Genomic DNA, 27,822 nt, shown 5'->3' with positions numbered 1-27,822 from the left:
TGAACAGCGATAGGCCTAATCGTTAATAACGGACATCACATAGCTGCAAACTAGACTAATCATACTTTCCATTAAAAAAACAACATTTCCAACTTCTTAAATACCGGATGCAAAATAAATTACGTAGTCTGATTTATTTTTTAAGTTTATTTTGATATTTATAAGAATAATCAATAAGTCACCAATCATTAGGCTGGCGTTATTAAATTGAGACATTTATCCTTTATCGAAATGTTTTTCAGATCTTCATTTTTTTTTTAGCAAATGCTAAAGTCAGGAAATGTAAATAAGGAAATGCTTCAACTTTTCATTTATGTTGAATAAAATTTAAGACATAAACCCAACTTTAGTGCTCAAGATATATGGACTTTAAAAAAAAAAGTCATTGACAGAAACCAAACGTCGGCCGTATATGTTTGGACTGGTCTCTAGCAGGGAACACAAGATCAACTTTAGTGACAACTTTCTGATACGTTCATTTAATTTACAGTCATAAGGCTGCCTCTTTAAAAAAAAACGAAAAAGCAACAAACAATGATTTGTCCTAATAAGTAAGGGATAACTGGCCATACATTTAAAAAAAAAAATCACATCTGAAATATCTGGTTACAAATAAAAAATGTCCCTGTACAGAATTACATAAAACCATTAGGATATATATGGTATAGTCTACATATTTTTGCATACCTAAAACATTATTGGTTTTTATCAGATAGGTTTAGGGAGGGAGAAAACGAGAGACAGAGAGAGATAGATAGACAGAGAGAGAGAGAGAGAGAGAGAGAGAGTGAGAGAGAGAGAGAGAGAGAGAGAGATGATAACAGCTGGATCTTGATCACAGACTCTCACTCCTCCTCTCTCTCGTGTCTCCTCTCTCACTTTATTCTCATTTTCTGAATGTTGCTTTGCTTCTTAACAGCAGATCTGATCTTAAACTGGGACGACAGATCTCTTCGGATTGTACTGGACCATACAGCTGTGTGTTAATGCTCATAAAGTACTCCACAGCTTGAGTGCATCCATCCTTTTTTTTATCAACACGGATGTCCAGTTTCAAGGAGAGGATATGTATCAAGGCATAATGACAACCAACCACGGACCCCCCTCGTATGAGGCCGGATTCCTTCACAACGCCTCCACGGGCACCTCTCCGGTGTACGTGCCCACCACCCGGGTCGTCACCCCCATGATCCCGGCGCTGCCTTATCTCCAGACGCCCGGAGCGCCGCAGCAGAGCAGCCCGGTGACGAGCCACTCTGCCTGGGCGCAGCCGGGCGCAGACTCGGTGTCCTCGTACAACCACTCCTCCCCGGTGTCCCCGCGCTTCAGCTTCTCCACCAGTCCGCCTATGTCCTCCGGGGTTGCCTCAGTCCGGGAAACGGCTGCGGCTTCTTACGCCAGCCCGCTAAACATCACCGCCAACGGCAGGGAGCACTACGGCGCCCGGAGCCTCAGCGGGTCCTATCACAGCCCCTACCCGGCCTACATGAGCCCCAACATGGGTGGAACGTGGACGACGTCCCCATTTGAGAGCCCGGTCCTCCACGGGCTGCAGACCGGAGCTCCCCCGGGTGCAGCACGACACCCAAACATAGGTGAGACATGATTTGATTCAATCATTCCATATTGATATTTTTTGTTGACAACAAAGCTTCTTCAGACTTCAAAAAAATCTGTCAGAATATTTTCAATTGTCAGCTTCAAATCAAAAAAGAAAAGAAAAAGTGATGCATTTTTATTTTTTAGTGAAGACCGATTTATAGTCCTCTTTGTGAATTACAGAAGGATTAATTTGATTATTGATAGGTTACCAGGCAAGATCTATAAATGAAGTTTGTTTGTTTAACAAAATAGGCCTAATAATGTTACAATACAAAAACCTTTAAGGCTGTTATTAGCGCACGTCTATGCTTTGCTGCAGTTCATTTTTTAAAATATAAACCTGTATTATTACTGCTTTAATTTGCTGATAATGAGAAGAAATAGGCCTAATTTATTTAACAGAAATTATCTGCACTAATAAAGTTCAATTTAAAAAAAAGGCAAGGCAATTAAGACTGGATTAACTAACAGGACGTAGGCCTAGTTTACACGCTAGATTGCAATGATTAGAAATTGTTTATTTAATCTGAGAATATAGATTAGCCTGAATAATAGCCCCATAAATAGAGGTTTGACAATTTAGCACTGATTGTGTGATTTATATTTTATACGCCATATTCAGACAGGTCTCGGAAATGAGTCAGAAGTTTTTTGAAAAATGAGAGAAGTTCAAACTGCTTTATTTTATCGCAGTGACGATCATTCACATTTCTGCAAAACGAAAATACAGATCCAATTGTGAAGCAGGAAGTTAAAAAAAAAACAACAACAGCATATATTCAGACACAAGGAGTAGGCCTAAACGTGTAGACGGTTTTCACACCTATTTTCACGTTTGACCTCCACGATTGTTCATTTCATATGAAAAACAGTTTCTGCCACAAAAAGTCCAGTTGTGTTCGGTTCTTTAAAAACCTGCAGTCAGTTAATCCTGACTGTCTGATCCTCCTTTAATTAGAGATTTCGCTTTAATGATATTAGTTTATCAAAAATATTTATAAACTGATGAATACAATTTATATTTAATTCATCATCAACATACATTGATCATCATTTCAGTGGCTTTTGTTTTTCCATTTTGACTTTATAAGAATTATTTTCCAATTAGGTTTTAAATCATATTTTTTGAGGATCATTGTCTTTATAATTACAAACAAGCAAAGGAGCATGTATACGTTTGGATTCATGAATTAAGCCTAATTTAGGCCTACTTAAACATTGATTCGATCTTTTTTAATAACCAAACAAAACAAGTCAAACACACATTGTACATGTGTGTTTTTTTATGAATCACGACTGAAGGATTATTGTAGTGATACAAATTAATATTTAACTGAATCTGAATGAATCACACATGTTGACAAGCAGAGACAGCCTAATTTATAGCTTAGTGTTAGACTGCGACCTCGTGAGGGGGGTGGGGGGGGTCCGGTTTGGATTTGATTTAAAGAGTGTTTTAGGATAATGATCCTGATCACAACTTTACAGCTTTATGTGCTGAAGAATCATTTTTAATGATACAGGGCATCCAATTTCATAAAAAAAAAAACATTCACATTGGAGAAGCAGCTACCAGTCCGCTTTCTGTCTGTGTGTGTGTGTGTGTGTGTGTGTGTGTGTGTGCGTGTGTGTGTGTGTGTGTGTGTGTGTGTGTGTGTGTGTGTGTGTGTGTGTGTGTGTGGTGGTGGTGGTGGTGGTGGGGTGTTTCAGTTTCATTGAACTCTGGACCGAATTACTACTCTTTGATTCTGCTTTCATGTTTCTTCTATTATCTAAATGTTCTCCACTGATTCAGGGTAATCTGAACCTTTTCATTCATATTTTTCATTTCCACATGTTTCTATTTGACTATCAAGTAATTACAACCTAATCTTTCGGGCTGGATCATCATTACCATTCATCAAATAAACAGCTGATTAACAGCTGTTTACTTCTTTCTTTATATCTGTCTACTTTGAGTTTATGGCTGAATGTTTCCCACTATAGTTTCCATGGGTGAACATTTTAAAGTTGTCCCCGTACCAGACAAACTATTTGATGAAGGGTGAAACAATCAGCTGTGATCATAGTGTGAGAGATATCAGTATTGATCAGTACATGACCTCTTCACGTGATCACAGTCACACTCACAGAACAAACTCTTTAATCACTGCTCCTCTTTCTTGACGTGTGATTGTTTTATAATCACATCAGATTTAATCAAACGTCAGGCTGATTGGTCAGTCAGGCAGTGAAAGTGTCCCGTGTGGGTGAACAGGAGAAAAGGAAACTCTAAGGGATTTATTTCACCTTCAATGTTCTCAGTGTGAATTTGTATAAAGCTTGACTTTATTAAGTCAATTAAATGCGTCAAAACACTTACCTGTAAATTATTTAACATATTTCAAATTCTCAAAGAATTGCCAGAATTCAATTTTTATGTCCTGATTCAGAGAAACCCCACTTCTTATTCATAATGGAAAATAAATAAAAAAGTTCAATCTTTTTGGGTCAACAAGTACAATTCACAATATTTTTTTTAATGTTAACACGTATCACATTTATTGGATCCAAAGAGATCCTTTTTATTATATTTCTTATTTATTTTTATAAAGATCCAAATTTTAGTCCATGGGGAATGAAATGTTTATCAAGTTAAAGTTCTCTCCCTCACATACAACGAGAAAGAATCTGCCAATCTGAGCATCTGATATGAACAAAAAAAGTCAATCGATGATTTCAATCAGTTTAATCCTGATCCTAACATCTTTTTCAGTGTTAGCATGTAAATAAAAAAATCCAACACATAATTATCAGTGTATTGTTAAATGTCAAAATATTGATTAGAATAACTCCAGTTCAACTGAAACTTGTGTCATGAAATTGTTCTCAAGTGAAGTCTTTATTACATAAAAATCCTAACAAAGTAAAAATACTCCACATAGACAACAGACTATGTGTCATAATAGTATTGATACAGAGTTTTTTTTTTTATTGGATTCATACTGACAATGTGTGGGGGAGAATTTAAGTCCAGGTTGGGGCTGATTTGAGTTGTTTCATATATAGCTCCACATATCCATAAACAACACTATGTTTTTAAGAGGTGTAGATCCAGCCAATAAATGTAGCGGAGAATTGTCCTTGAATCATGAAGAGAAAGGGTTAGATTTATACTCAAGAAGTAAATGTACTGATTTACTTTCCTTTAGTAATAAAAGGGCCCCATACAGTTTATCATTCCCTGTGGTTTGCTGGCTTCAGTATTTAATGTAGCAACAATTGACAAACTGTATAGGCTACGTCTAATTTTGATATGATATAAAAGTACTGTATCTCATAAAGTAATGGACATACAGTATATAATGTTGTGCAAAGAAACAAGAAACCTAACATGTTGTTGAGTTCTCTTAAAAAGGAAATATCATAATATGAAAGTGATAGAGAATTGTACTAAGTTGAGTAAAAACTGCATTTTGTAAGATTTAAAGTTGCTACTCTTCTTAAGCCCCTCGTTAACTCGCTGTGATATATTTGAACCTGTACTCAGAGATATATCCTCCACACATTTATCACAGTCCAATGAGTCTGCTTCACCTTTGGCCTCTTAAAGCATCACTGTGTGTGTGTTTGTAAACTGCCACCTGATAAAGACAAACACTGACATCAATTCAACAGAAAAAAACAAACCTTTATCAGACGGACACGCACTGCAGTTATTCTTTTGTGTATTGTCTTGTGTTCCTGCGTTGTGTTGGCTACAAATGCTGCCCGGCTCAAGGTTAGCGTGCCCTGCTCTGCTCTGTTTGGCTCTCGGCCTTGGAGGAGGCGTGCAGGGAGGAGCAGATGGAGGCTAGATTTGTGCCACCTGAAAAAGGATCATTATGGACAGTGGAGTGTGTTTATAGTTAAAAACACAGTATGGGCTGATTTGAATATTTTCTTATTGTTATTGAATGTGTGTTTTCCACATTTTCTGAAGCTATTCTCATCATTACCTCACATATCTGATGCATTTTTTATTTAAAGAAACAACTCTGTTGGTTTAACTTTCCTAAATGAAGAAAAGAAAAGAGAAGCTGTCACTTCCACACCACAAGTTAATCTTCTTTCCTTGAACATCTTTATGTTTCTTTGAAAAAATGAATTTGTCCATCATTTGTCCTGTTATCTGAAAGAGTGAGGGGAGTGAGGGGAGGGAGGGGGGGTGGCAGACAAAGAGTCTCTATTAGAAAATGAAGGAGCTCTATTCTGTCTCCTGTCTCTATTTCCAGCTGGCTATTTATCTCATGTGGTGCTGTGAGATAAGATGGGATTCCAGGCAGATGTTGTGTGGGCCTGTTGGACTGTGCACAGCACCTCCTGCTGGTGGAGAATAAAACTGCATTTAATGGTCACCTGGTTAGAATTAAGCAGTCTGGTGCAAAGTAACAATTTTCCACAAATGCTGTTCTTAACACCTCTACTAAACTACTTTAAAAAAAAAACAGATTTTAAAACAATCTAAATGATTAAAGTTAATATTAATCATAATAAGTCTCTGACTAGACTCTTCTCCTCTGTTGCCCCCCGCTGGTGGAATGAACTTCCAAACTCCATTCGATCTGAGCCTCTTTGGATATATGCAGAGAATGAATGCATCATACAAATTGATGCAGCAGTAAAAATTAATCCAAAACCTTCATATAAAATCATATATATATTAACATGGACCTTTTTCTGCACAATAAATACTACGTTAGATTTTGGATGCAGGACTTGTGGTTGAGGACTGGTGCAGTTTTTCTACTTTAACTTACTGATAGGATCTGAATACTTTTTCCACTCAGTTGAGAATTAATTTTTAGAAGAATCACATATGAACTCAGTTTGGGAAATGTAGATAGGACAAGTGTGAAGCAATATACAGAATATTTCTCTCGGACAATTTAATTTTCTTTGCACCAAAGGAAGCAGACACATTATAGCTTTGACAACACGTTTCCAAAACCTTATAAGTGAAACATGAACTTCTCTGCCATGCATTCTATTCCACTAGGCTTCATGTTCTTTGATTATTCTTTGGCGTTTCGAAATAATGTTACCACGAAACAAAACTACTGTTTTATTTAACAGATCTGAAAACTCTTTACCCCCCCCCCCAAAAAAAAAAAAAAAAACATAAAAATGGATGTATTGGTTTATTTTATCAATGTCTCCATGTCCTTCTTCAGACCTGTTCGATGACTTCGCTGAGGGCAGAGAGTGTGTGAACTGCGGGGCGATGTCGACCCCGCTCTGGAGGCGAGATGGTACCGGCCACTACTTGTGTAACGCCTGTGGACTGTACCACAAGATGAACGGCATCAACAGACCTCTCATCAAACCTCAAAGACGACTGGTGGGTGCAAGCAGAGAACTTCTCACTACACGTTCTTTATTTCACATGTATCATACAGTGAAGCAATTCTGTACGATGAAATCTTCAGGAGTGATTTTTGATATTTTTTGATCCAAAAGAACTTTCTTGACTTTTTCTTGACCCTGACATATTTTCCACTCTTGCAGTCTGCCTCAAGGAGAATAGGCCTTTCCTGCACCAACTGTCACACCACCACCACCACCCTGTGGCGACGAAACGCAGAGGGAGAGCCAGTGTGCAACGCCTGTGGCCTCTACATGAAACTCCACGGGGTGAGGGAGAAATATGTAGACTTGTTTTCACTTGAACCTCATGAACCTAAGCTTGCTGTTTGCAAGCAAGTATCCAATTGAGCAACTTAATAATAACTTCAAGAGAATTATTTTAAATTGTCTTTGTGTTTTGACAGGTACCACGACCCCTGGCTATGAAGAAAGAAGGGATTCAGACCCGCAAACGCAAACCCAAGAACCTCAACAAGTCACAAACTGGTGAGCTTTAAAGCTACGTGTGCTTACATTTTGAATATATGAAGATAGTAGGAAGATAAGCAGGGATATATTCGGATTTACTTTCCCCCAAGCTTTTGTAACCAAAGAATGAGCAATCATTTGAAGATTTTCATTCATCACAATTTCTGTTAATATGTAATGACCTCAGGGACCCCAGGCAGCGAGGGGACCCCCATCACGCCGAGCAGCACTCCCGGAGCACCCACCGCCACAGAGGAGTCTCGGCAGATAAAGACAGAGCCAGACACTCACAGCTTGTACACACATCAGAGCACACATGCACAGGTGGGACACTTTAAAAAAAATTCAATTTCAGAAAAAATATTTAAGTACAGAAAAATAGAATAGAGTCTGATGTGCCCTACAACTGTATCACAACAAAACTCTTCAACATAAAGTCTTATTCTCACATATTTGCTCAATATTTCTCTCACATTGTACCTCTGTATGTTTTTAGATTTCAGCCCTGCCGGCCTACATGACAGCTCAAGGTGGGGTCCTTCCTCTGAAGATGTCCCCCGGAGGCCATGGTGGGTCTTCTAACTCCAAAGCTGAGCCCTGGAACAACCTAATTCTGGCCTAAAAGAACCACAACCCCAAAATCTAAAATCAACCTTTCTTTACCAATTCAACTCTCCAGGGAGACGAGGATCTGCAGAGAGCGGGCTGCCACAATGGATGCAGGTGTTTTGTCACAGACACCCGAACACTGTGCAGTACCTGGAGTAGACTGTCGGGGGACAAAGTCTTTGGTGCCACTAAAGAAACGGAGGTGTTGAACAGGACTGTACTGTGCGTTCAATCACACCAGAAAGGGAATCAATGTAAAAACAAGAGAGAAAGAAAGAGACTTATCTGTCACTCATACTTTTTTTAACCAATCCAAGGCAGGCAAAATGCTTGACAGATACTGTAACAGACAGTGTATCAGTAACCTGTTCATGTAATGGTCTGACTTTTTCTCCCTATTATTTTATTTCAATAGTTTTCTTTGACTTTTATAGAATGATGACAAACTCACAAGACATATAAAAGCACAGCAGCAATAATATATCAAGAAAAGCAGAGAATTTATAGCTTAAAGAGACAGTACACATTAAATGAGAAAACAACAAACATGTCCTTTAAGAAGTTGTATCACACAATGCAGTGGAGGCAAATGACACTCATTTTTTGGTGTGTACTTTTTTTGGTTCAGTGTACAAAACAAATGTTGACTTGGTATTTAAGAATCTACAAACCTCAATGTTGGTCAGTTTGTCGTATGTTTTATGTTCGGTTAGGTGAGGGATTATATCTGGTGATGAGTTTTTATGAAGATACAGACAATCTGGTAAAGCACTTTGCTTTGAGTTATTTTAAAGGACATCAATTAGTTGTAATATGGTCGGACCAACAAAAAAAAATCAAAATCTTTGCTGAGCAAAATTCCATAATTTGTGATTTGAGTGAACTGAACCTTTACTCACCTTCAACGGACAGTTTGTCATTACTGCCAGATATAATCACTTTTTTTTTGCTATGAATGTAAAATGCAGGTGTGTTTCTCAAAGACTTGCATGAAACAAAAGCTCATCTATCACTCCTTAACACCAGTGATTTGTACTTTGACCTGATGAGCAGTCAATGTAATAGAAACAGCTCCCTCCAGCCTGCTGTTCCTAGAAAGCTGCCTGAACTGTTTTCCTTAACCCCTCTTATTTAAAGTGTAATATAATACATGTCAGTATTGACACCTGTAAGATACTCTACCTATGAATATGTATGGCAGTAATGACACATATTTTAGCTCCCTCTGCTGACATGAGTGTAGTATTTATGTGAACAACTCCAGGTTTTACATGTATCATTGTTTAGCCGCAGACTGCTCTGATAAAGTCGACTGATTCATAGAGAAGTATCAAGACTGTACAGTTTGTTAGAAGTACTTGTGACAAGCAATCGGGGAATGTATAAATGTGAAATATCCAAGATGTAATTAGGCTACAAAAAAACAAACAAATATATGAGCGTATATGTAAAAACTCCACTCCAGTTTAACTGTAAAACACCATTTGTGTTATATTGTAAGTACAGACACAGTGAGAGATCTCTCAGTGTGCACTAACACTACCTTCCTCATGTGTGCGACTGTAGCTTGACTGAGGAACTAATAAAGACAAAGCATTTTTTGACATAATGAAGGTCTTGTGTCTTTCATTCCACTTCAAAGGCATACCAAAACCTCAGTCTAGCATGACATCATCTTAGCTTAAGGCTTGATTACTGACACCTTGTCGAACGTCTTCTGAAAACTGTAGCCTTCCAACTTGTAGGTATTTTCCCGCAAACTTTTCAACATCTTTGATAAAAAGTTGCACAGCACATCGGTTGAAATCTTCAGTCAGCGTCTCCTTGACGAATGTGACATGTTTATTCTGTAAGAAATCTCTCCAACACTCATGAAATGCGAGTCTTATTTGATCCTGAACGGCATCAGAAAGTTGTGAACTAAAAGTGTAATCCATTGCAAATGCTCGTCCTCTGTCTAAATATTCCGACAAACATCCACTTGTTTCTGAAAACAGAGCTTGTGCAGCTTCGACAACAGAGTTTATGTCCTGTGTGAGGATTTCTTTCTCCTCCTCTGGTTTGCATTCATAAATACTAAGCATACTTGTGAAGTAGCTACTCCAGTCCTGCTCTTGCACCATGTTTAGAGAAGGGAAACATGTAGATTTCAGGAGGTGCTTCACAGCAGAAAACATATTCTCACAAACAGGATTGAGATCTGTTTTCTTCTCAGTTGCTTTTAAATAGCTCTCATAGTCCTGACTTTGATCTATACAGTCCACCTGGCTGTAGTTTATATCCCTGAACAGATTTTCTTTTGTTCCTTTGAAGCCCCAACATTTCATGTAACCAATATGAGTCTTCACTCCGTAAACACTCCACCACGTATGAGCAGTCTGGACCAGGTTCAGCATGCATGGGTCAGTGTTTCTAGCCAAACACGGGCTGTTCATTGTAAATACAAACACTGTCCAGTCTTCTGAGACATCCTGAGACTGCAGCAGTTCCTCAGTTTGTTTAATAATGATATCCTCGCTGTGTAATCCGTTGTTGTAGTTTGGATAATAAGGTCCATACATGACCACCTCCTCCTGTTTCTCAATAACAGCCCAAGAATGCTGCTTATCTTCTGAGCCACATTCCTCCGTGATGTCCTGCAGAAACGCCAGAAACTTCTTGTTCACCGAGTCACTGAGGAAAATGTCATCTGTGCTTTGTGTGAACTTGAGCCGCTCCAGCACTTTCCTCACAGAGTATTGTGTGTCAGTCCATGACGATATCTGCTCATAAAAGCTCTGAGTGTCTGTCAGGTGTTTTGTGCCTCCATTAAAGCAAGGGCTACCGAAGGCTGTCCTGTGACAAAAATATATGTTTATTGTAGGATTGTAAAAGATTACTGTAGGTGAATAAAACTAATAATATATAGCATTACATAGGGATGTCTCATACTCATAACATTCCCTGTACATGGCACTCCTACTCTCCCGCAACCTCTAAATAAAATGTAAATTTGAAAGAAATTGTTTAATATTTAAAAAGTGCATTTGTTTTGTTTGCTTGCTGAGAATCAATGAGAAATAAACAAAACTCTCATGTCAGCTGTTTGGCATTGGTAGAGAAGATTTGGCAAGTTTTTCATGGGCGCAACCCACATACACAGCTCTGCTGCTCATCCCACAAATGCATATTCCTTATAAATATGGCACCATTTAATGGAAAATAAACAGGCTTTCCAATGGTATAAGATTTATTGCCAAGAAGATTTGTTACTGCAAATAAATTCTACCTAATTCTTCTATCACAAATTTCCTTACTTTTTGTGCGATGTTATATATATATATATATATATATATACATATATATGTATATATATATACATATATATACATATATGTATATATATATATATATATATATATATATATTTATCTTATTTAAAAATTATTTTGCCAAAAGGAGATAATAAACAGTAGTTGAAATCTGAACATGTATCCTCCCTCCAAAAAAAGATGAAAAGAAAAATGCTGTCCGGCTTGAAATGCAGTGTTGAAAAACAAGTTTCTCTGAAAATCTTTCTTTTAAAAAAAACATTGCATCTGAGGACCACTGATTACAGCTAAACATTCCCAAAACAAAAATGTTGAGAATTTTACACATAATTTCATGAAACAGTTGAGTTGTAAAACATGTATAGTTTACTGTACTGCTTTTGCCTCAGCAAACGAAAGCATGATAAATAAGAGGCAGTGAGAGTGACACCTGAAATACCCTGTTACCTTAAACAACCCGAGAGCTTAAACAACCTGACAACTCTCCTGTTGCAACACTATTCAAACAAGTTTCACACACTTCACTGATATATTCTGTAATTCTTAGGACTGTACTTACTTCAGTCTGAAATGCTCTGTGTCTCTGTCTCTTTGATATTTCTCCCGGAGAGTTTTCAGACTGGCCAAACATTTCTTTGTGTACAGTGGAGGCTCCTTATCGTATCCATTACACAGAGGCCGCTTACGGCTCAACCTGAACAATAACATGAAATATCAAAGAGCAGTGTAAACAAAAAACAATAAATACCAAAAAAGAGAAAGGTAATTTTAGCTATTTTAGCATAGTTTGAAACACATAAGGCCCCAAAGAAACATTTCTTGGCCCATTTTTTAGGGTCTTTTTAATCAAAGTGGAAGTCAAGTTTATCTACTCACATTGGAAGTGTCATCCAGATTCTTTACCCCTGTTGGCTCAGGAGTCAATCAACAATGGCTCTTGCAGTAGGCTTTAAGATGGTTTGGTATGTCCTGGTTTAACAGTTGGAGACAGTTCTGTTTCTCTCTGATCATGTTTACTCAGACAACTGCAAAGTGTGTGACTGTCAGCACCAAGCTCCTCCTCTCTGTAGTGCTCAATGAGATCTTTTTCTCACCTGCACACTGTCAATGGATACTCTTGCAGCCAAGACACACACAGTGTGTGTGTGTGTGTGTGTGTGTGTGTGTGTGTGTGTGTGTGTGTGTGTGTGTGTGTGTGTGTGTGTGTGTGTGTGTGTGTGCATCATTGGCTGTATAGCCCCCACCCCTTTTCCTTTTTTTTTTTAAATCCAGTTTGGTAAGTTCACAGGAAATATTTCAAAGAGTCTTCCTTTGTCTTAATGTTTTTTATTTATTTTTTTATTTAACCAGGAGAACCTCATTGAGATTAAGAATCTAATTTACAAGAGTGTCCTGGCCAAGAGGGGCAGCAGCACAACAAAAAGTTACAAACACAGTTTAACATGTCCTGAGTCACAGAGCAGAAAGTCATTAGCCAAAGCATCTACAACCTGAAGCTGGGCAGAATGTGTCAGTTTTGCCTCATAAAGAAAATGGTGAATTCAAATTAAATATATGTAATGCTTCTGGTTCATTTTATGGGCTTAGTGATTCACAGTAACCTCAATGTGACACACACCGGGGTGTTGGCTTCAGCTTATACAGCTATGTGCCCCGGAGCAAAATCTTTGGCTAAGACACAAATGATACAATTAGTTATTTGTTCCTGGAAAACATCCAAAATGACATGTATGTACAATGGAAAAGATGACTTTTTGGGTGATGTCATGCCTTTATTGACAGGACAGTAGAGAGATAGGAAATATGAAAAGGAGAGAGTTGGAAAAGACATACAGCTAAAGTTAAGGATAGGGCTCGGACATCAGACTGCTGCGAGGACTGTAGTCTCTGCACACAGAATGCATCATCAGGCCGCTGAGCCAAACCAGCACCCTGAAGGAAAGTTTAAAATATCACACTATAAATCTATATGACTTAGAATGAGTGGGATCCTATTTTTGTAAACATACATCAACCTTTGTGTTCTTTGTTTTTCCTTTTTTCAAAAACCAGCCTCTACTATCTGGTTAGGGATGCATGAGAGGGATAAATACACTTAAAACAAAAGTTTATGAATCATATCAGAGACTAATGTAACAACTGTTACGGTGATGTGTTTGAACCATTTTGAACTTAATCCGTTGGGAACTTTGGAGCATGTTTAGCTCTTCATTAACATAATTATGATTACTGGATCGTCTTAATATGCATGTCTGTACAGTTTAATAAAAATCACATCATATTGTAAAAACAAATATTCCCTCATTCCTCTTCTTGTGGTTTGGAAGGATGCTTTTCATGTATAGACAGTGTTGCATTAAAACAACAGTGAACACACAGTGACTGTTGCTACAAACACAGCCATGCAGAGTAACACGTTAGACTCGTTCCTGACAGAGTGTCATGATTTGGTTTTGTATTTGAGTTTCCCTATTTTATCCCAGTGTTGCTTGTTTCCCTTGTGTTTCCTAGTTTTGTCTTCAGTGTTTTCTGTTTTATTTTGTCATTTATTATCCTCGTGTATCTCTGTGTTCTAGTGTGTTTTGTTAGAGTCTTGAGTTCTGTGTGTCTTCAGTGTTTCATGATTTAGGTTGTAGTTGTCCTCAGTGTTTCTTGTATTCCTGCCTCTGTGTGTTTCCCTGTGTGATTGTCCTCACCTGTGTCTGATTACCCAATGTCTTTTTAGTCTCTGTGTTTCTTCCCTTCCGTGTCAGTTTGTCGTATGTTGGAGTGTCAGTGTTTCCTAGTGTTTCTCAGTGCTTGTCAATTTTTGGATTTTCTCAGTTTGGACATTTTGATAGATAGTTTTAGTTTTTGCCTTGTTGTTTAAATAAATAGTTTTATTAGTTTATTCTGCACTTGAGTCCACCTCCCTTGTTTTACACACCGAAGCGTAACACAGAGGAGCTCATTTTTATGTTGAGGTCATGACCTTATACGAAATTACAACTACAATACATGTTGTGTTTTTCAATACAATATTTAACATTTTATTAAAAGGTATTAAGCTTTTGTTTGTTAACCATCATAGTCACCAAGCTGTCTGCACACCAACTCTGTCTTCATGGCTGAAATGTCTGGATTACTTTTGCCTTGATCATAATGGAATTTTATTGCAGCTGCAGCATCCATAATCCCTAGAAGATGTGTCCTGTTAACTTTGGTGGTCCCCAGACTTTTCTGCAGTGAGCAAAAATGTAGGTTCACGTTTATGGTTTCGATTGAAATTTCTGAGTAATTATTGAACGGATTGCCCCAAAACTTTTAACAGACCATCACATCCCCATAAAGAATAACCTTTATAAACAAAAACAACATGACAAAATATCAAGTCTATCAAGAGGAAGAGCATGATAGCTGGTGTTAAGGATGGTTGGGAAACAAGGGAGGTGGACCCAAGTGCAGAAACCAAAAATATTTAATTAAACAAAAAGGCAACAAAATTGAATTTCAAAAGTTCACCAAAAAACACAGGGATCACAAGCAAAACTGACATTCTAACAACATAGGCAACTTACAAACTGACACAGAAGGGAAGAAACACAGAGACTAAATAGACAAAGGGGTAATCAAACACAGGTGAGACTAATGACACAGGTGAAGACAATGAGGGCAATCACACTGGAGGGAAACACACAGAGGAAGGAATGGACACAACACTGAGGACAACTACAAAATAAAATACATGAAACACTGAAGACACACAGAACTCAAGAATGAAACAAAACACACTAGAACATAAAAAACACTAGGATATGAAGTTACAAAATTAACACTAACCTAGAAAACACACAAGGGAAACAACACCATCAGACAAGAATTAGAACTAAAAACAACAAGAAAACCTAAACTCTGAAAATAAGAAACCAAATCATGACATAACCCCCTCCTTAAGGGACAGATCCCAGATGTCCCTAAAACCACTCAGGGAAAACAAAGCACGGTGGGTGGAGGGGGTCCAGAGGAGGGACTCCGGCCCTTCAGGTGGACGGCCTGGAGGCCGACCAAACACAGGGAGCAGTCTGGGTGGGTGGCTGTCAGGCCGACCAGATGAACCCACGGGACCAGTGAGAGGCCAGGCCTCCCACGGAAACACAGGGGTGCAGAGTCAGCAGGGCCTCCGACGAGGGGGCAGGAGTCAACAGGGCCTCCGACGAGGGCGCCGAAGTGGGCAGAACCTTCCACGGAGACAGGGGAGTCAGACGCAGCTCTTCAGATACAGGCACCGATGACAGACGTGGCTCAGCAGACACAGGCACAGGGGACAGACAACACTCTGCCGGAACAGGAATAGGGAGCAGACTGCGCCCTGCCGTAACTGGTGGCAGACAGCGCTCTGCTGGAACAGGAATAGGGAGCAGACAACGCCCTACTGGAACAGGAATAGGGAGCAGACAACGCCCTGCCGGAACAGGACTAGGGAGCAGACAACGCCCTGCCGTAACTGGTAGCAGACAGCGCTCTGCAGGAACACAGGGAGGCTGTGGTTCTGAGGCACAGGGAGGCTGACGCTTGAGGTGAGTCTTGAGCTGGGAACAGAGGTTGAATGTACCAGGAGTGAGCAGCTTGACCTGAAAGCTGTGTGAGCTGATGTGGGAGATATTCCTGTGAAGACTCTGTAGAGATTCCATAACTTCCTGTAGCATATTGTCATATCTTCCAATGAGGGCTCCTTGGCTGGAGAGGGCCTGGTGAAGGGGGTCTTACTCTGCTCGCAGTTCGTTCTGTTACGAACGGTTGGAAAAACAAGGGAGGTGGACCCAAGTGCAGAAACCAAAAATATTTAATTAAACAAAAAGGCCAAAGGCAACAAAATTTAATTTCAAAAGTTCAACAAAATACACAGGGATCAAAAACAGGGAGCCACAGAGGAGCACGAGCAAAACTGACATTCCAACAACATACGACAAACAACACAGGCAACTTACAATGAACTGACACAGAAGGGAAGAAACACAGAGAGTAAATAAACAAAGGGGTAATCAAACACAGGTGAGACTAATGACACAGGTGAAGACAATGAGGGCAATCACACTGGAGGGAAACACACAGAGGAAGGAATGGACACAACTACAAAATAAAATACATGAAACACTGAAGACACACAGAACTCAAGAATGAAACAAAACACACTAGAACATAAAGAAACACTAGGATATGAAGTTACAAAAATAACACATGAAACACTAACCTAGAAAACACACAAGGGAAACAACACCATCAGACAAGAATTAGAACTAAAAACAACAAGAAAACCTAAACTCTGAAAATAAGAAACCAAATCATGACAGCTGGAAACGTCACTATTTACTAAATATCCTTTAAACAGGAGCTCCCTGGTGTGAGGATCTTCTTTCTTTTTTATGCCTGTTTGTTTTGGATCCAGCACCCAAGGGATGTGCATGTTGTTTTTGGATTTTCTATTATGACAAAATATAATTTTCATATCAAGTTATGTCATCAGCCTTAGCTGCAGAATGGGTTATGTGTTAATTAGCATATGTTTCCGTGCTATAATGCTAAATATTAGTGGGAACATGATAAAAAAAAAGGAGCCAAACATTAGCATGTTAACATTCTCACTGTGAGCATGTAGGCAAGCTAAGTCCTCCTCACATTGGGGTGTGGGGAATGCTTTTAATAGACAATGTCTTGGAAAGTGGATAAACCCTAACAAGCACGCCTCTCTAGCTAGCATGTTGTTGCTTGTATAGTGTTTTGTGTGTCTTCTCAAAGTGCTTAACACATTGTAGAGGCTGCTTCGTAAAGTGTCCATCAGAAGTAACTAATCTCATTCTTCAGATCCCATACACTAAGCCGAGGAGCTATCTGGGGTTCAATATATTGCCAGAAGAGACTTCGACTTGTTACTTCAGGAGCTAGGGATCGAACCCCCAACCTTCCAGTTTAGGGAAGACCGATTCTACCACTGAGCCACAGCCGATAATTGTGGATAGCTCTATCGACTAATAGCAAGATGAAGCATTTATATATATTTTTTTTATTGCACTAAAAGTTAAAATAATTGAATAGTGGTTTTAAGGTTCATGTCACGTTTTGATTTGAATCATCTACAGACCACTATGACCCAACAGTGATTTCATCCAAGAATTGTATGATTTGTTTTATTTCATTTCATTTCAATTTTTTATTTTTATTTATATTGATTTTGACAGTTATGTTTGTTGCCCTTTTCAGACATTTAATTTTGATTTTATTGAAACGGTGGAATCTTTTAACGTCATTCAGGTAATATAGGAACTTTCACGCTCATGATTAAGTTTTGTACAGAGGTCTCGGCCCTGACAACTTTGAGACAAAGGATATCTGTCCGTCTGATCACAAAACAATTTTATCCCAGGAATCTCTTATGAACAAAGCACCTGTTAATTATAAGGCATAAATACTTAGAGTTAATCTTCATAAAACATAAAGCACATCAGTAAATGAATCAATGAGTCAGCCCTTCTTTGTGCATCCAAACTCACTTAAATAAAAGACCAATAGTTCAATAAGTCTTTGGTGGCATACCCATTACAAGCTGTTTATTATACAATAACATTTCTTAGAAGCTGTTTTACATCAAACATTTGTAAACATCCATATGAATATGTTTGTGTATTATGTGTGTAAAACTGAATGAAGGAGAACACATCAACTTCATGCTAAGAAAAGAGACTGGTTCTTGGATGACCTCTGCTGACTTGCTTATGGGATTCTTGGCAATGATGTGACGCCGCTTATAGGACTCAGCAGACTTTACTCCACTCAGAGCTGTTCACAAGGCAGACTTATTTTAACTCACCAACAGTTTTTTCCCTAAAATGCAATGTACAACATCAATGCCTATTACATTTTTTTTTTTTACAAACCCTGGCTGGTCTCCTTGTTGCCTCTAGAATACACAGTTAATATTTAAGTTACTAATACTATGAATACACCTTTTTTATTCTATTATATTTGCTATTATTTGTAATGTTCTGCTGACATGAAGAAAAATCCCACAAGTTCTTAAAAGTTGCATCTCGTATATAACAAGATCTTTATCTCGTAATAACAAGAAACCAGGCAAAAAAAAAAATTCCCCACATGAATGCAATACGCTTCCATAGCATCTTTCCTAAAACAATGAAAATAGAAATGCTGCAGAAGTAGTATTAAATATATAAAAATACTCAAAAGCTTTATCTATAATCATAGTCTGTAAAAAAACGACATGCTTCACAGTAACCCATAAAATATTTAGGGGAAACACAAGGGACAATAAGACTGGACGGTGAAAAGGAGACTATAGGACTAACTACAGCTAAGAATAGATGAATATTGGATAGATAACTTAATTTCTGCATCATTTAAGATTTAATGTTAACAAATCACTGCGGTAGACAGACATTAATTACTTAAAGAAGACTGTGTGGTGGTTAAACCCATCAGGTATCACACCCTGGGTTATATAATTTCATTGAGCAGGTAGGGTTTCCCTCTCGGGCAAAGAACCGACCAATCAGAAGCCGCACTCCACACACAGTCCTCTGAGGCGGGGCATCACACCAGAGGCTCTGCGCACTCATTGGACGCAGCGCTCTAAGCCCATGACTTGCCAGCCAATCAGAGGAGTCTGTCGATCTGACGACTGGATGAGACTGAAAGCCGTGTTCTCTGCATGGTTGGTTGGTGGTGCTGCTGTGGCAACTCACCGACACATCACATTAATGGGAAGCATCACACCGGGGTTTATACATCAGTCTGTGAAAGAGGCACCAGAACACATCTGAAGAAACATGGACATCCTGAAGTCTCTTGGCCACCCGGAAGAGGTTTTCAACCTGTTTAAATTTAAGATGGGGGGCTGCAGCACCGTCATGCCGAAGTTGGATTATGTGAGTAAACCCTATTTTATGAAACATAACTTGTCATATGAGGAAGAAACACCTAAGGGTTGTTCAGTACTGTTCTTTAAAGCACACAATGTCCTCCTCTTTTTGTTTTATCTCATCAGTAGGCTTCAGGCTATCTTCCTGTAGCAACGCGATAAACAACAGAGTAGGTCTGCACATGTTTAGTGTTTAACCTGCACTCACAGGGTCAATGCTGCTCTCTTTTTGATCCTGAGCTGATGGAAAAAGAGTTAGCTAGCAGGACTAATTAGATCTGTGCCTGCACACCTGTGATTGGCTCAGATATAAACAGGAAGATATGACCATTGACTCGGGATTTACGTTACATAATGAGCTTGGAGGGGTCATCAGTGGGCAGAGATGCTGTGCGCATGTTTTAAAGATAATCCCTCTCCAATGTGACCCTGGGAGACAGAAAAGTGAAGAATAAGGACAGAGGGAAAGCATAGTTTGTCTTTATTGTGCCTTATAAATTGGCCTATAACCAAAAATGTATCTGAATCTTCCCCATACATTGTATAACAACAAAGTCTTTTTTTTCCAGTAAAAAGTTAGAATGACATCCCTCCAAAAACCTCTTACCATAGACCATTTAAGTGGAAAAATATGACTTTAGCCACACTATGAGCTACAAAAGTGCCAAAACAGGTGATTTTAAAGAGGTGAGTGAACCATGGATTGGTTGTGTAGTAAAGGCTAAATCTTTATGCACATGTAGTCTGGCTCCTGACCTGTGACCTCTAAAATATGTCCCCCAGTTTATTAAACACATTTAAATAATAGTGGATAATAAGTTTATCTAGCAGGCTCTGCAGAGTGTTGCTATGGTTAGATGTGTACCTTGATTGCTTTTATTCCTCAATGTTTTATAATTTTCCTAATTCAATTCTCATCCTACTTGTTTAGTTTATTCAGATGGATTGTTATTGTTTCAGGGTATTTTTTTTTCAAAAGTCTACCTTCAGACAATCCCAATTTTGGGGATTGTGCCTGCCAGGTTCAACAGTCTGCAAGAAAGTTGAAGTCGAAGCATTTCTCATTCACGCTGAATTAAAATGGATAGCTTAACTGATTATAACACAATATCGTTGTTCTAATTTCAACCTAAAAAACAATATCATGAACATGTTAAATTATCACTTGTCTCATGTCAGTCAGATATATATTGAACCCCCCCATATATAAATATAGAGGCTACAAGGATGATCAAACTGCTTTTTAAAAATATTGGCCCGTCATCAAGGATTCAGTCTGCAAGTCCAGAGGTTTGGTATTTGGATTCAGTCTGCATTTGAAATGCTCATAGCATGCAGTAAGACAATATGGATTCATGGAGGTACAGCTCATATTATACGTGTTCCTGTAAAAAAAACTTTTGTAAAGGTTTAGTGGAATTCAGTCACAGGGCCCACGTAAGAATCAAGGGGAGCTGTTGTCAAATAACGACTGAACAAACCCTTTGCTGCCTAAAATGGGATTATGCCCACCCCCCTTTTGTTTTATTTGGCAATGTATGTTTACCTAAACCTCCTAAAAGTTCAGGAGTTGGAATAGTTGTCAGTTTCGTGTAATCTGCAGCCTCACCACTAGATGGCACTAACTTACACACTCATGCTTTAAGTCAAGAGTGTATTACATTTTTGTAAGAAATAAAAATATAAATTGGAAGAATAACTTTATTTTACTTCATAGTGGTCATGATCTGCTGTTAAAAGGATCTGTTGCTATGAGAACAGTACATATTTGGCTTCGAGCAGCTTTAAAGTATCAGATAATATGATATGATATTTTATAATATGATATTTTATAATATCGTATTAACATCCCCGAACCAACTTGGATATATTTACAAACATTTAGACCACCATTGGCTGATTTGCTACGCAGATATTTAGACTTATGTGCTTTTTTCATTCATATCACCATCCTACATTTGTCTGTTGTAACATGACTGACTTCTCCATTGTATCTTGTGAGGTTTTGTTTATTAGCACAGCCACATTTAGGCTCCTACAGTCGTGTTAGGAAACACGCAGCTCGTGTTGTTTTGGGTCGATGTGGGAGGTGCAGGGGGAGGCGTGTCGCAGCGTAACCATCACAGCAGATCTACAAACGCTGTGGATGTACCCTGTTCATGTGCACGGTGGTGGTAGACTGTTTTTAGATCACTTGGTGCGCTTGATTTAGCTCTCCTGACGTCCTACCCAAAATGTTTTCACCTCGCTCGACCTACTAGCTCGCTTGTCCTCTACATGGACTGCGTCTTTCAAAACTCTCCACAAACCGTGGCGTCAACATGGACCGTCTCGTTTCATAGTTGCGGGCTCGGTCGTGCTATCAGGTTACTCGCATGGCCGGAGCATGCTGCAAGTGTCCGGTGTCTCTCTCCGTGCTCAGGCGTTCTCTCACGGTGGCTCCGCGGGGCTGCGGGTCCGCTCCTCCTCGGTCCCACCTTCTGGGCTGGAGGCTGGGGGAGCGGGGCCTGCAGGAGGCCGCCAGACCCTCCAGTGCGTTTAGACCTGCGGGAGTTTACCGACACACTGCCCTTCTCTGTGTCTCCTGTCAGGAGTCCATGAGCGAGAGTCTGCGGACCTGTTACCTGTACCTGAACCAGACCAGCCGGAGTTTCGCAGCTGTGATTCAGGCTCTGGACGGAGAGTTAAGGTGAGTAACAGCTGGACTGAGCCGTGTGGGATGCAGGTGAAGGGGTGTGTGTGTGTGTGTGTGTGTGTGTGTGTGACTCTGTAGTCATGTTTTCTTTCCTTAAGGGCAGAACCAGGGGTGTTGGCTTGGGGTAGCCTACTTCCCTTTTTTTTTCTTGAGGTACATTTTTTAGTAAAACAAAGAAATAAGAACTAATCAGATTTATTCAAACACATAAAAAAGTTGAAGCCTGGAGCAGCATTGACATCCAACATCTTTTGGGTTTTTCCTCTTAAAACCAATAAACAGTCCACAGCTCAAAACCTGCAGACACATCAGCACAGGTTAGTGCCAGGTGTTTGTGCAAGGCACCAGTGTGTTTTATCAGACATGTGGCACAAAGATTTCTTATCATTAGCTTATCAATACAAACACAAGTTGAGCCTAAAAAAAAAAAAAAACATGCAATGAAGTGGACCGCAGACTCAAGTTTTTGTGTGTCTGAGTAATTCTGACAATTGTTCTGCACATTAAAGACATTTTATGCTTAGTTTAGAGAAAGTAAGACTAAGGGGAAAACATGATTAAACATTTCTCATTCAAGTAACGCTCAGTCTGTTAAGGCATGGCGTCTTTTGATCAATGATGTAGTTTGTTGTGTTTCTGGAAATGTTGCAAAGTGGGCATGTTGATATCTTCAAATAGCTTCTTTTGTCTGTGCAACAGTTAAGGGGCACAGAAAGTGGAATAAGCAGTCATATTTAACCAGAACATTCTTCCATCTTAGAACCTGGAACCATCAAAATGTTTTTTTTCTTGATTAGTGACTTAAATGATCAATCATTCCTCAAAATTGTAGCTGAATACATTTTGATGAATCAGCGTAGGTCGGCCAATTCAATGCCACCCGTAGATAAAATAAATAATATTGGTAATAATCATGATTATGACCATGATCATTTTTGGAGACAAACAACTGGCTTTGATGCTGCCCTGCACAATAAGATTGAATGTTTCTGTAAGTTAGAGTAACAGTGGGTAAAACCAACAGGGACAAGTGATGTGATGTGGTCGGATTCTTCTGGTGACCTGTGATGAACTGAAGCAGGAATCCTAAACTGTTAATGTTACAGACAGTGAAGTCTGCTGCTGCTCGATGTCTAATTTAAGATCACCTTTCAGGTCACAACTGTCAGGAAAGAGACGAGTGTTTTCAAATACACATACCCCCTGTCAAACTGGAAAACCTTTTCCTGCAGACCAAGCTGAACTCTACAACTCTGCTTGCTATTTTTGTCGAGTGACGACGCAGATTTTCAGTCATGAATGAATGACCCATTTTCCAGTTGCCTTTAAGCCATCTTATTTCACCCCTTCCTCCCCGTCTTCTTCTTTCTAGACACGCAGTTTGTATCTTCTACCTGGTGCTGCGAGCGCTGGACACCGTGGAGGATGACATGAGTATCCCTCTGGACAAGAAGGTGCCCATGCTGAATGATTTCCACACCTACCTGTACCAGGATGAGTGGTGCTTCACAGAGAGCCAGGAGAAAGACCGACAGGTTCTGGAGGATTTCCCCACGGTCAGTCGCACTTCCTGCTGGTTCACAGAGGCACATTAATCAGGACCATAAGCATTTTATTTTATAGTGAAGTAAATGACAGACAAAAATGTACACATCAAAAAATGTCATTACTACAGAGTTTGGTTTTGAATTTGCTGTCTGAGTTCTGTGTGAAAGAAAAGGTTGTAAAAAATCCACCTATAATTTTCATGTGAACTTGTTATCCAGATATCACTGGAATTTAGAAACCTTGCCAAGGAGTACAGAGACGTCATCTCGGATATCTGCAACCGTATGGGAGTGGGAATGGCTGACTTCCTGGAGAAGAAAGTGGGATCCATGAAGGAGTGGGACCTGGTAAATGAGTTTCTTGTTTTAGAAATATGTTAGAACATCAGAGGAGCTACCGGGACGTAAAATGATACGTGAAATAAGATAATATGTTAAATTATACAGACTGAGGTACCATTTATGGTACTTAACGTGAGCTATAACATTAAAAAAAAACGTTCTTAATGTTGGATCACGACCAATTTGACATTTTTAAGACTGATATCAATATTAGGTTTAGAGGGAAAATGATAAAGTGAATTTTCAGCTGGAATGAAAATGCCTGTTTTTGCATCAATATGCATCACAACTGTTACCTTTATTCCTTAAAGCCCTAGAAGATAATAACTTCTGCCTTTGAAAAAACAACATTTTTGATCAATGAGTCCTAAATGACTGCACATTTGGCTATAACTTCAAACTGTTGGATCAATGTTAAGCCTGCTCTTTGCTTCCACTATAAAAAAGCTAACACAATGTTGTCTTGTTTGGTTCTTTGTGCAGTATTGCCACTACGTCGCTGGTCTGGTCGGCATCGGTCTGTCTCAGCTGTTCTCTGCGTCCCAGCTGGAGGACCCCGAGGTGGGCCGGGACACAGACTTGGCAAACTCCATGGGCCTGTTCCTCCAGAAGACAAACATCATCAGAGACTACCTAGAGGACACGCAACAGGGACGTGCCTTCTGGCCACAAGAGGTGAGATCGTGATATGAGAATGTTTTAGTTTCAACAGTCTGTATGACCAAATCAGTTAACGACAATATGCCTGAACACATTTTCATTACCAGTGAGTGTTGTGAAAATGTTGAGTTTATACAAAGAGTGTTTATATAACCTCATGTGCTCCTTTTTATTCGTTTGTGCATTGATAGTGAATCCATACAAACTTCAATATTGACTCACATTTAATCACCAGCAGAGATTTTACATACAAGTTTTATCCAGCAGGGATTTTTTTTTTTTTTTTTTTGCGTTTTGTGTGTCTTTTAGGATCACAATTCTGTGACTGTTAATGGAAAGAAAAAAACCAGACTCCTTTGAGATCGTAACTTGTTGTGATGTATTGTTGCCTCGTGTCTCTGTGTTCCTGTGCAGGCCTGGAGTCAGTTTGCAGGTCATCTCGAGGACTTGGCCCAGCCAGAGAAGCTGGACTCGGCTCTCTCCTGCCTCAACCTGCTGGTCACTGACGCTCTGAGACACGTCCCGGATGTCATCGCGTACCTGTCCCGCCTGCGAAACCAGAGCGTCTTCAATTTCTGTGCCATTCCACAGGTAGATGCAGATTGTTTTTAACTAGACCCTCACCAATATGGGATTTCTAAGACTTGAGACTGATGTCAGTGTAAAAAAGTTATTTGATAACCAATGCAGTAGGCCATAAAGGGAATTCATGAGCTACAGAGAAATAAGACATTTTCTGCATAATGTGCCCAAATGTTGCTCTGATAGGAGTGTGCAGAGGTACTCAAACAAAAGCTTTCTAAGGCAGATACACCCACTGTAAAATATTTAGCATTTACATAAGTTGTCCACTGACTCAGCAGAGCTCTAAGACTTTGTTTTATGTTCTGCAGACTGCACTGAGAGTTTTGTAAACTACATAGTCATGGCACTCTGTTGGAACAACTATATGATGAAACAGTTGTTAAATAACCCCATGCCTTGTGATGTGAATTACATGTTCAGCCAAATGTTGATTATTCTTTGAAAGGCAAATGTCAGCCCAATAATTTGGACAACTGATACAGTGATCCGTCTGGCTGTATTTTTTTTAATGCACTCCAAAAATGAAGAGACTGAATTTAATTTAATGACGTAATGACATGTTTTTTATTGTTAACGATGCAAGAGATTTTTCATCAACATGTCTCAGGTCATCTAATTTCTTTCATTTCTTCCACTTGACTCCATGTTGTTCTTCTCTGGACCAGGTGATGGCGATAGCGACGCTATCAACATGCTACAACAACCCCATGGTTTTCCAGGGAGTGGTGAAGATCAGAAAGGGACAGGCCGTCACACTCATGATGGAAGCCACCAACATGAGAGCAGTGCAGAGCATCATTGCCCAGTACAGCCAGGAGGTGTGTTTGTGTATTTGTTCTACGACTTCCTCGTAATGGTGCTCCAGTGAGAACACGTTAGCTGTTTTTTAAAATGTAATACTGATGCTTCTGAATGACCTACAAAAGCATAAAGACCACAGCAAAAAAAATGGTAATTTCTTTATAGTTATTAATAATGCCCGAACGTGCTGCGCAGGGTAAGTGTCACATAAATTGCTGAACAGCATGCAGCAGGAACAACCTTTGTTTACATTTCCCGTAGCAGAGATTCTATTTAATAGATACGAAGGTAGCTGGATGAGATTTTTTTGTATGCAAAGAAAATGCTACTTACATGGTCATATGGCCTTGTGGGCACTTTGCACGCCCTATTTACCTACATATCATTTCTTACTCTCGCTCTCTCCCCGATTTCTGACTCTACTCAGAGTCCTGTCTGTCCACTTAAAGATTAAAAAGCAAAAGAATAAATCTTATCTAATAAGCTACCTACTCAGGTACAGGACAAAATTAGCTTGATTAAAATGATTAAATGTAGCACTTTGCCAAAATGTACACAAACAGAAATGTCCTCAAAGGAGTTCTAACTCAGTAACTTTGCTCTTCCTCCCTACAGATTTTACAGAAGGTCTCTCTCACTGACCCATCACGGGATAAGACCCTGCACATCCTGGCTCTAATCAGAGAGAAGTCGGCTCTCTCCCAGTCCAGCCTCCCCTCCCGGACCCACCACCTGTCGCCCATGTACCTGTCTGCTGCTATGCTGCTCGCCGCCCTCAGCTGGCAGTACCTCAGCACTACAGCTGCACAGGCACAGGACACTGGAGACATGCAGGGACAGTAAACACCCCCCCTGCTACACCTTTCCTTGGAATCCACAGACTCAGAAAGCCCCCCCCCCCTTAGCCCACTCTGGAGGTCCAGTTCTTCTCTGACTGGATGAAACTGGATCACCTCTGTTCACTTCTTTACTATCAGAGGACCTTGGACATAGGTAGACTATGGAGGTCCTGGTAGCAGACTGCTCTCATTACTTTATGTGGTAGTGGTTTCTAGAAGTCCATCTTGCATCTGGATACATTTCTGACAAACACTGTGGGGTGGTTATGTTCACCAGCAAAAACGGCACATTGAAACATTCACAGGGTGTTTTCATGGTTAATGTAAATCGTGTCGTATTGTGTGTTTTATTTTGTTCAATTTGTTAAAAAAAAAGTCTGACCCCATAAATTGAGTGGATATATATATATTTAGAATATTCAAATATTTTATGAAAAGAATAACAAATTTAATTTTCTACATTGACTGCAGACATTGTAAAATGCAGAACAAGCTATTATTATTTTGGTCAATTGTTTTTTCAAAAAGCTTAATCTTGATGTGTCAAATCTTAAACGAACTACATATTCCACTACTTGTGTTTCTTTAGGAGAAGCATTCTGTAACACCAGTGCACGTTACAGTAACTGCACTGTATGTAAAAAAAAACCAAAAAAAAAACAATGACAGTGTACATTTACAGTAGAGCTAAATTTTTTAAACACTGGTGTCCGTGTTCTTTCTGTTTCTACACTTTGACCTTTGAAATAGGACAAAACGAATGATGTGCAATTCGGAGGTCGTTTTCACATGGATTCTTGAAGTGAATAAGGGAGAACAAATGTATTTTCTTATACATTTGATATCTGAAAGAAACTGTTTATTTAAAATGCTAGCTAAAGTGTCCTTAAAAGAGCTTTGGGGAGTAGAAAGGCTAGCACAGAGTAACCTTGTACAGAACCAAAGGAGAGATACAAACATTGCTATGTAATGTGACATTTTGATTTGTACATATTTGAACAAATAAAGACGTGGAAGAATCTTAACAGTCTGAGTGATTGTGCAAAAAAAAATGCAAGTCATGTTT

At 39.3% G+C, this 27,822-nt stretch overlaps 3 protein-coding genes across 4 annotated transcripts; 2 read left to right on the top strand and 1 right to left on the bottom strand.

Moving 5' to 3' along the window:
* Window positions 1–827: 827 nt before the first annotated feature.
* Window positions 828–9,673, top strand: gata4 (GATA binding protein 4). The gene is made up of 7 exons (XM_061052095.1): window positions 828–1,595; window positions 6,795–6,961; window positions 7,129–7,254; window positions 7,392–7,473; window positions 7,643–7,779; window positions 7,952–8,024; window positions 8,135–9,673. Exons 1-7 carry the CDS (start codon window positions 1,067–1,069, stop codon window positions 8,221–8,223), a joined length of 1,203 nt encoding a protein of 400 aa, XP_060908078.1. The 5' UTR covers window positions 828–1,066; the 3' UTR covers window positions 8,224–9,673.
* Window positions 9,674–9,740: 67 nt separating this feature from the next.
* On the bottom strand, window positions 9,741–12,400 carry LOC132984998 (uncharacterized). The gene is made up of 3 exons (XM_061052094.1): window positions 12,252–12,400; window positions 11,935–12,069; window positions 9,741–10,899 (listed from the first exon to the last, which is right to left on the bottom strand). The coding sequence occupies exons 1-3, from the start codon at window positions 12,263–12,265 to the stop codon at window positions 9,741–9,743; spliced, it is 1,308 nt and encodes a 435-aa protein (XP_060908077.1). The 5' UTR covers window positions 12,266–12,400.
* Window positions 12,401–19,083: 6,683 nt separating this feature from the next.
* On the top strand, window positions 19,084–27,781 carry fdft1 (farnesyl-diphosphate farnesyltransferase 1). Of its 2 annotated transcripts, XM_061052093.1 has the most exons (8): window positions 19,084–19,294; window positions 21,879–21,976; window positions 23,355–23,538; window positions 23,749–23,877; window positions 24,355–24,546; window positions 24,946–25,122; window positions 25,782–25,934; window positions 26,533–27,781. In XM_061052093.1, the coding sequence occupies exons 1-8, from the start codon at window positions 19,196–19,198 to the stop codon at window positions 26,758–26,760; spliced, it is 1,260 nt and encodes a 419-aa protein (XP_060908076.1). In that variant the 5' UTR covers window positions 19,084–19,195; the 3' UTR covers window positions 26,761–27,781. The 2 variants fall into 2 exon arrangements, with proteins under 2 accessions (XP_060908076.1, XP_060908075.1); XM_061052092.1 differs by lacking the exon at window positions 19,084–19,294 and having other exon boundaries at window positions 21,026–21,976.
* The last annotated feature ends 41 nt before the right edge of the window (window positions 27,782–27,822 follow it).

Source organism: Labrus mixtus, chromosome 12 (genome assembly GCF_963584025.1).
Source record: "Labrus mixtus chromosome 12, fLabMix1.1, whole genome shotgun sequence".
In the NCBI taxonomy this organism is placed as follows: domain Eukaryota; kingdom Metazoa; phylum Chordata; class Actinopteri; order Labriformes; family Labridae; genus Labrus; species Labrus mixtus.
This window is presented reverse-complemented; position numbering and strand designations above follow the sequence as displayed.

What these genes read in the sequence shown, in the direction of transcription:
- fdft1 (XM_061052092.1), top strand. Translation starts at nt 21,663, where the DNA reads ATGGCCGGAGCATGCTGCAAGTGTCCGGTGTCTCTCTCCGTGCTCAGG. An exon ending in GCTCTGGACGGAGAGTTAAG is followed by an intron (nt 21,977 to 23,354) that starts GTGAGTAACAGC and finishes TCTTCTTTCTAG; the next exon opens with ACACGCAGTTTGTATCTTCT. An exon ending in TTCTGGAGGATTTCCCCACG is followed by an intron (nt 23,539 to 23,748) that starts GTCAGTCGCACT and finishes CTTGTTATCCAG; the next exon opens with ATATCACTGGAATTTAGAAA.
- gata4 (XM_061052095.1), top strand. Translation starts at nt 1,067, where the DNA reads ATGTATCAAGGCATAATGACAACCAACCACGGACCCCCCTCGTATGAG. An exon ending in TCTACATGAAACTCCACGGG is followed by an intron (nt 7,255 to 7,391) that starts GTGAGGGAGAAA and finishes GTGTTTTGACAG; the next exon opens with GTACCACGACCCCTGGCTAT. An exon ending in GATGTCCCCCGGAGGCCATG is followed by an intron (nt 8,025 to 8,134) that starts GTGGGTCTTCTA and finishes TCAACTCTCCAG; the next exon opens with GGAGACGAGGATCTGCAGAG.
- LOC132984998 (XM_061052094.1), bottom strand. An exon ending in ACAGAGCATTTCAGACTGAA is followed by an intron (nt 10,900 to 11,934) that starts GTAAGTACAGTC and finishes TTTTTGTCACAG; the next exon opens with GACAGCCTTCGGTAGCCCTT.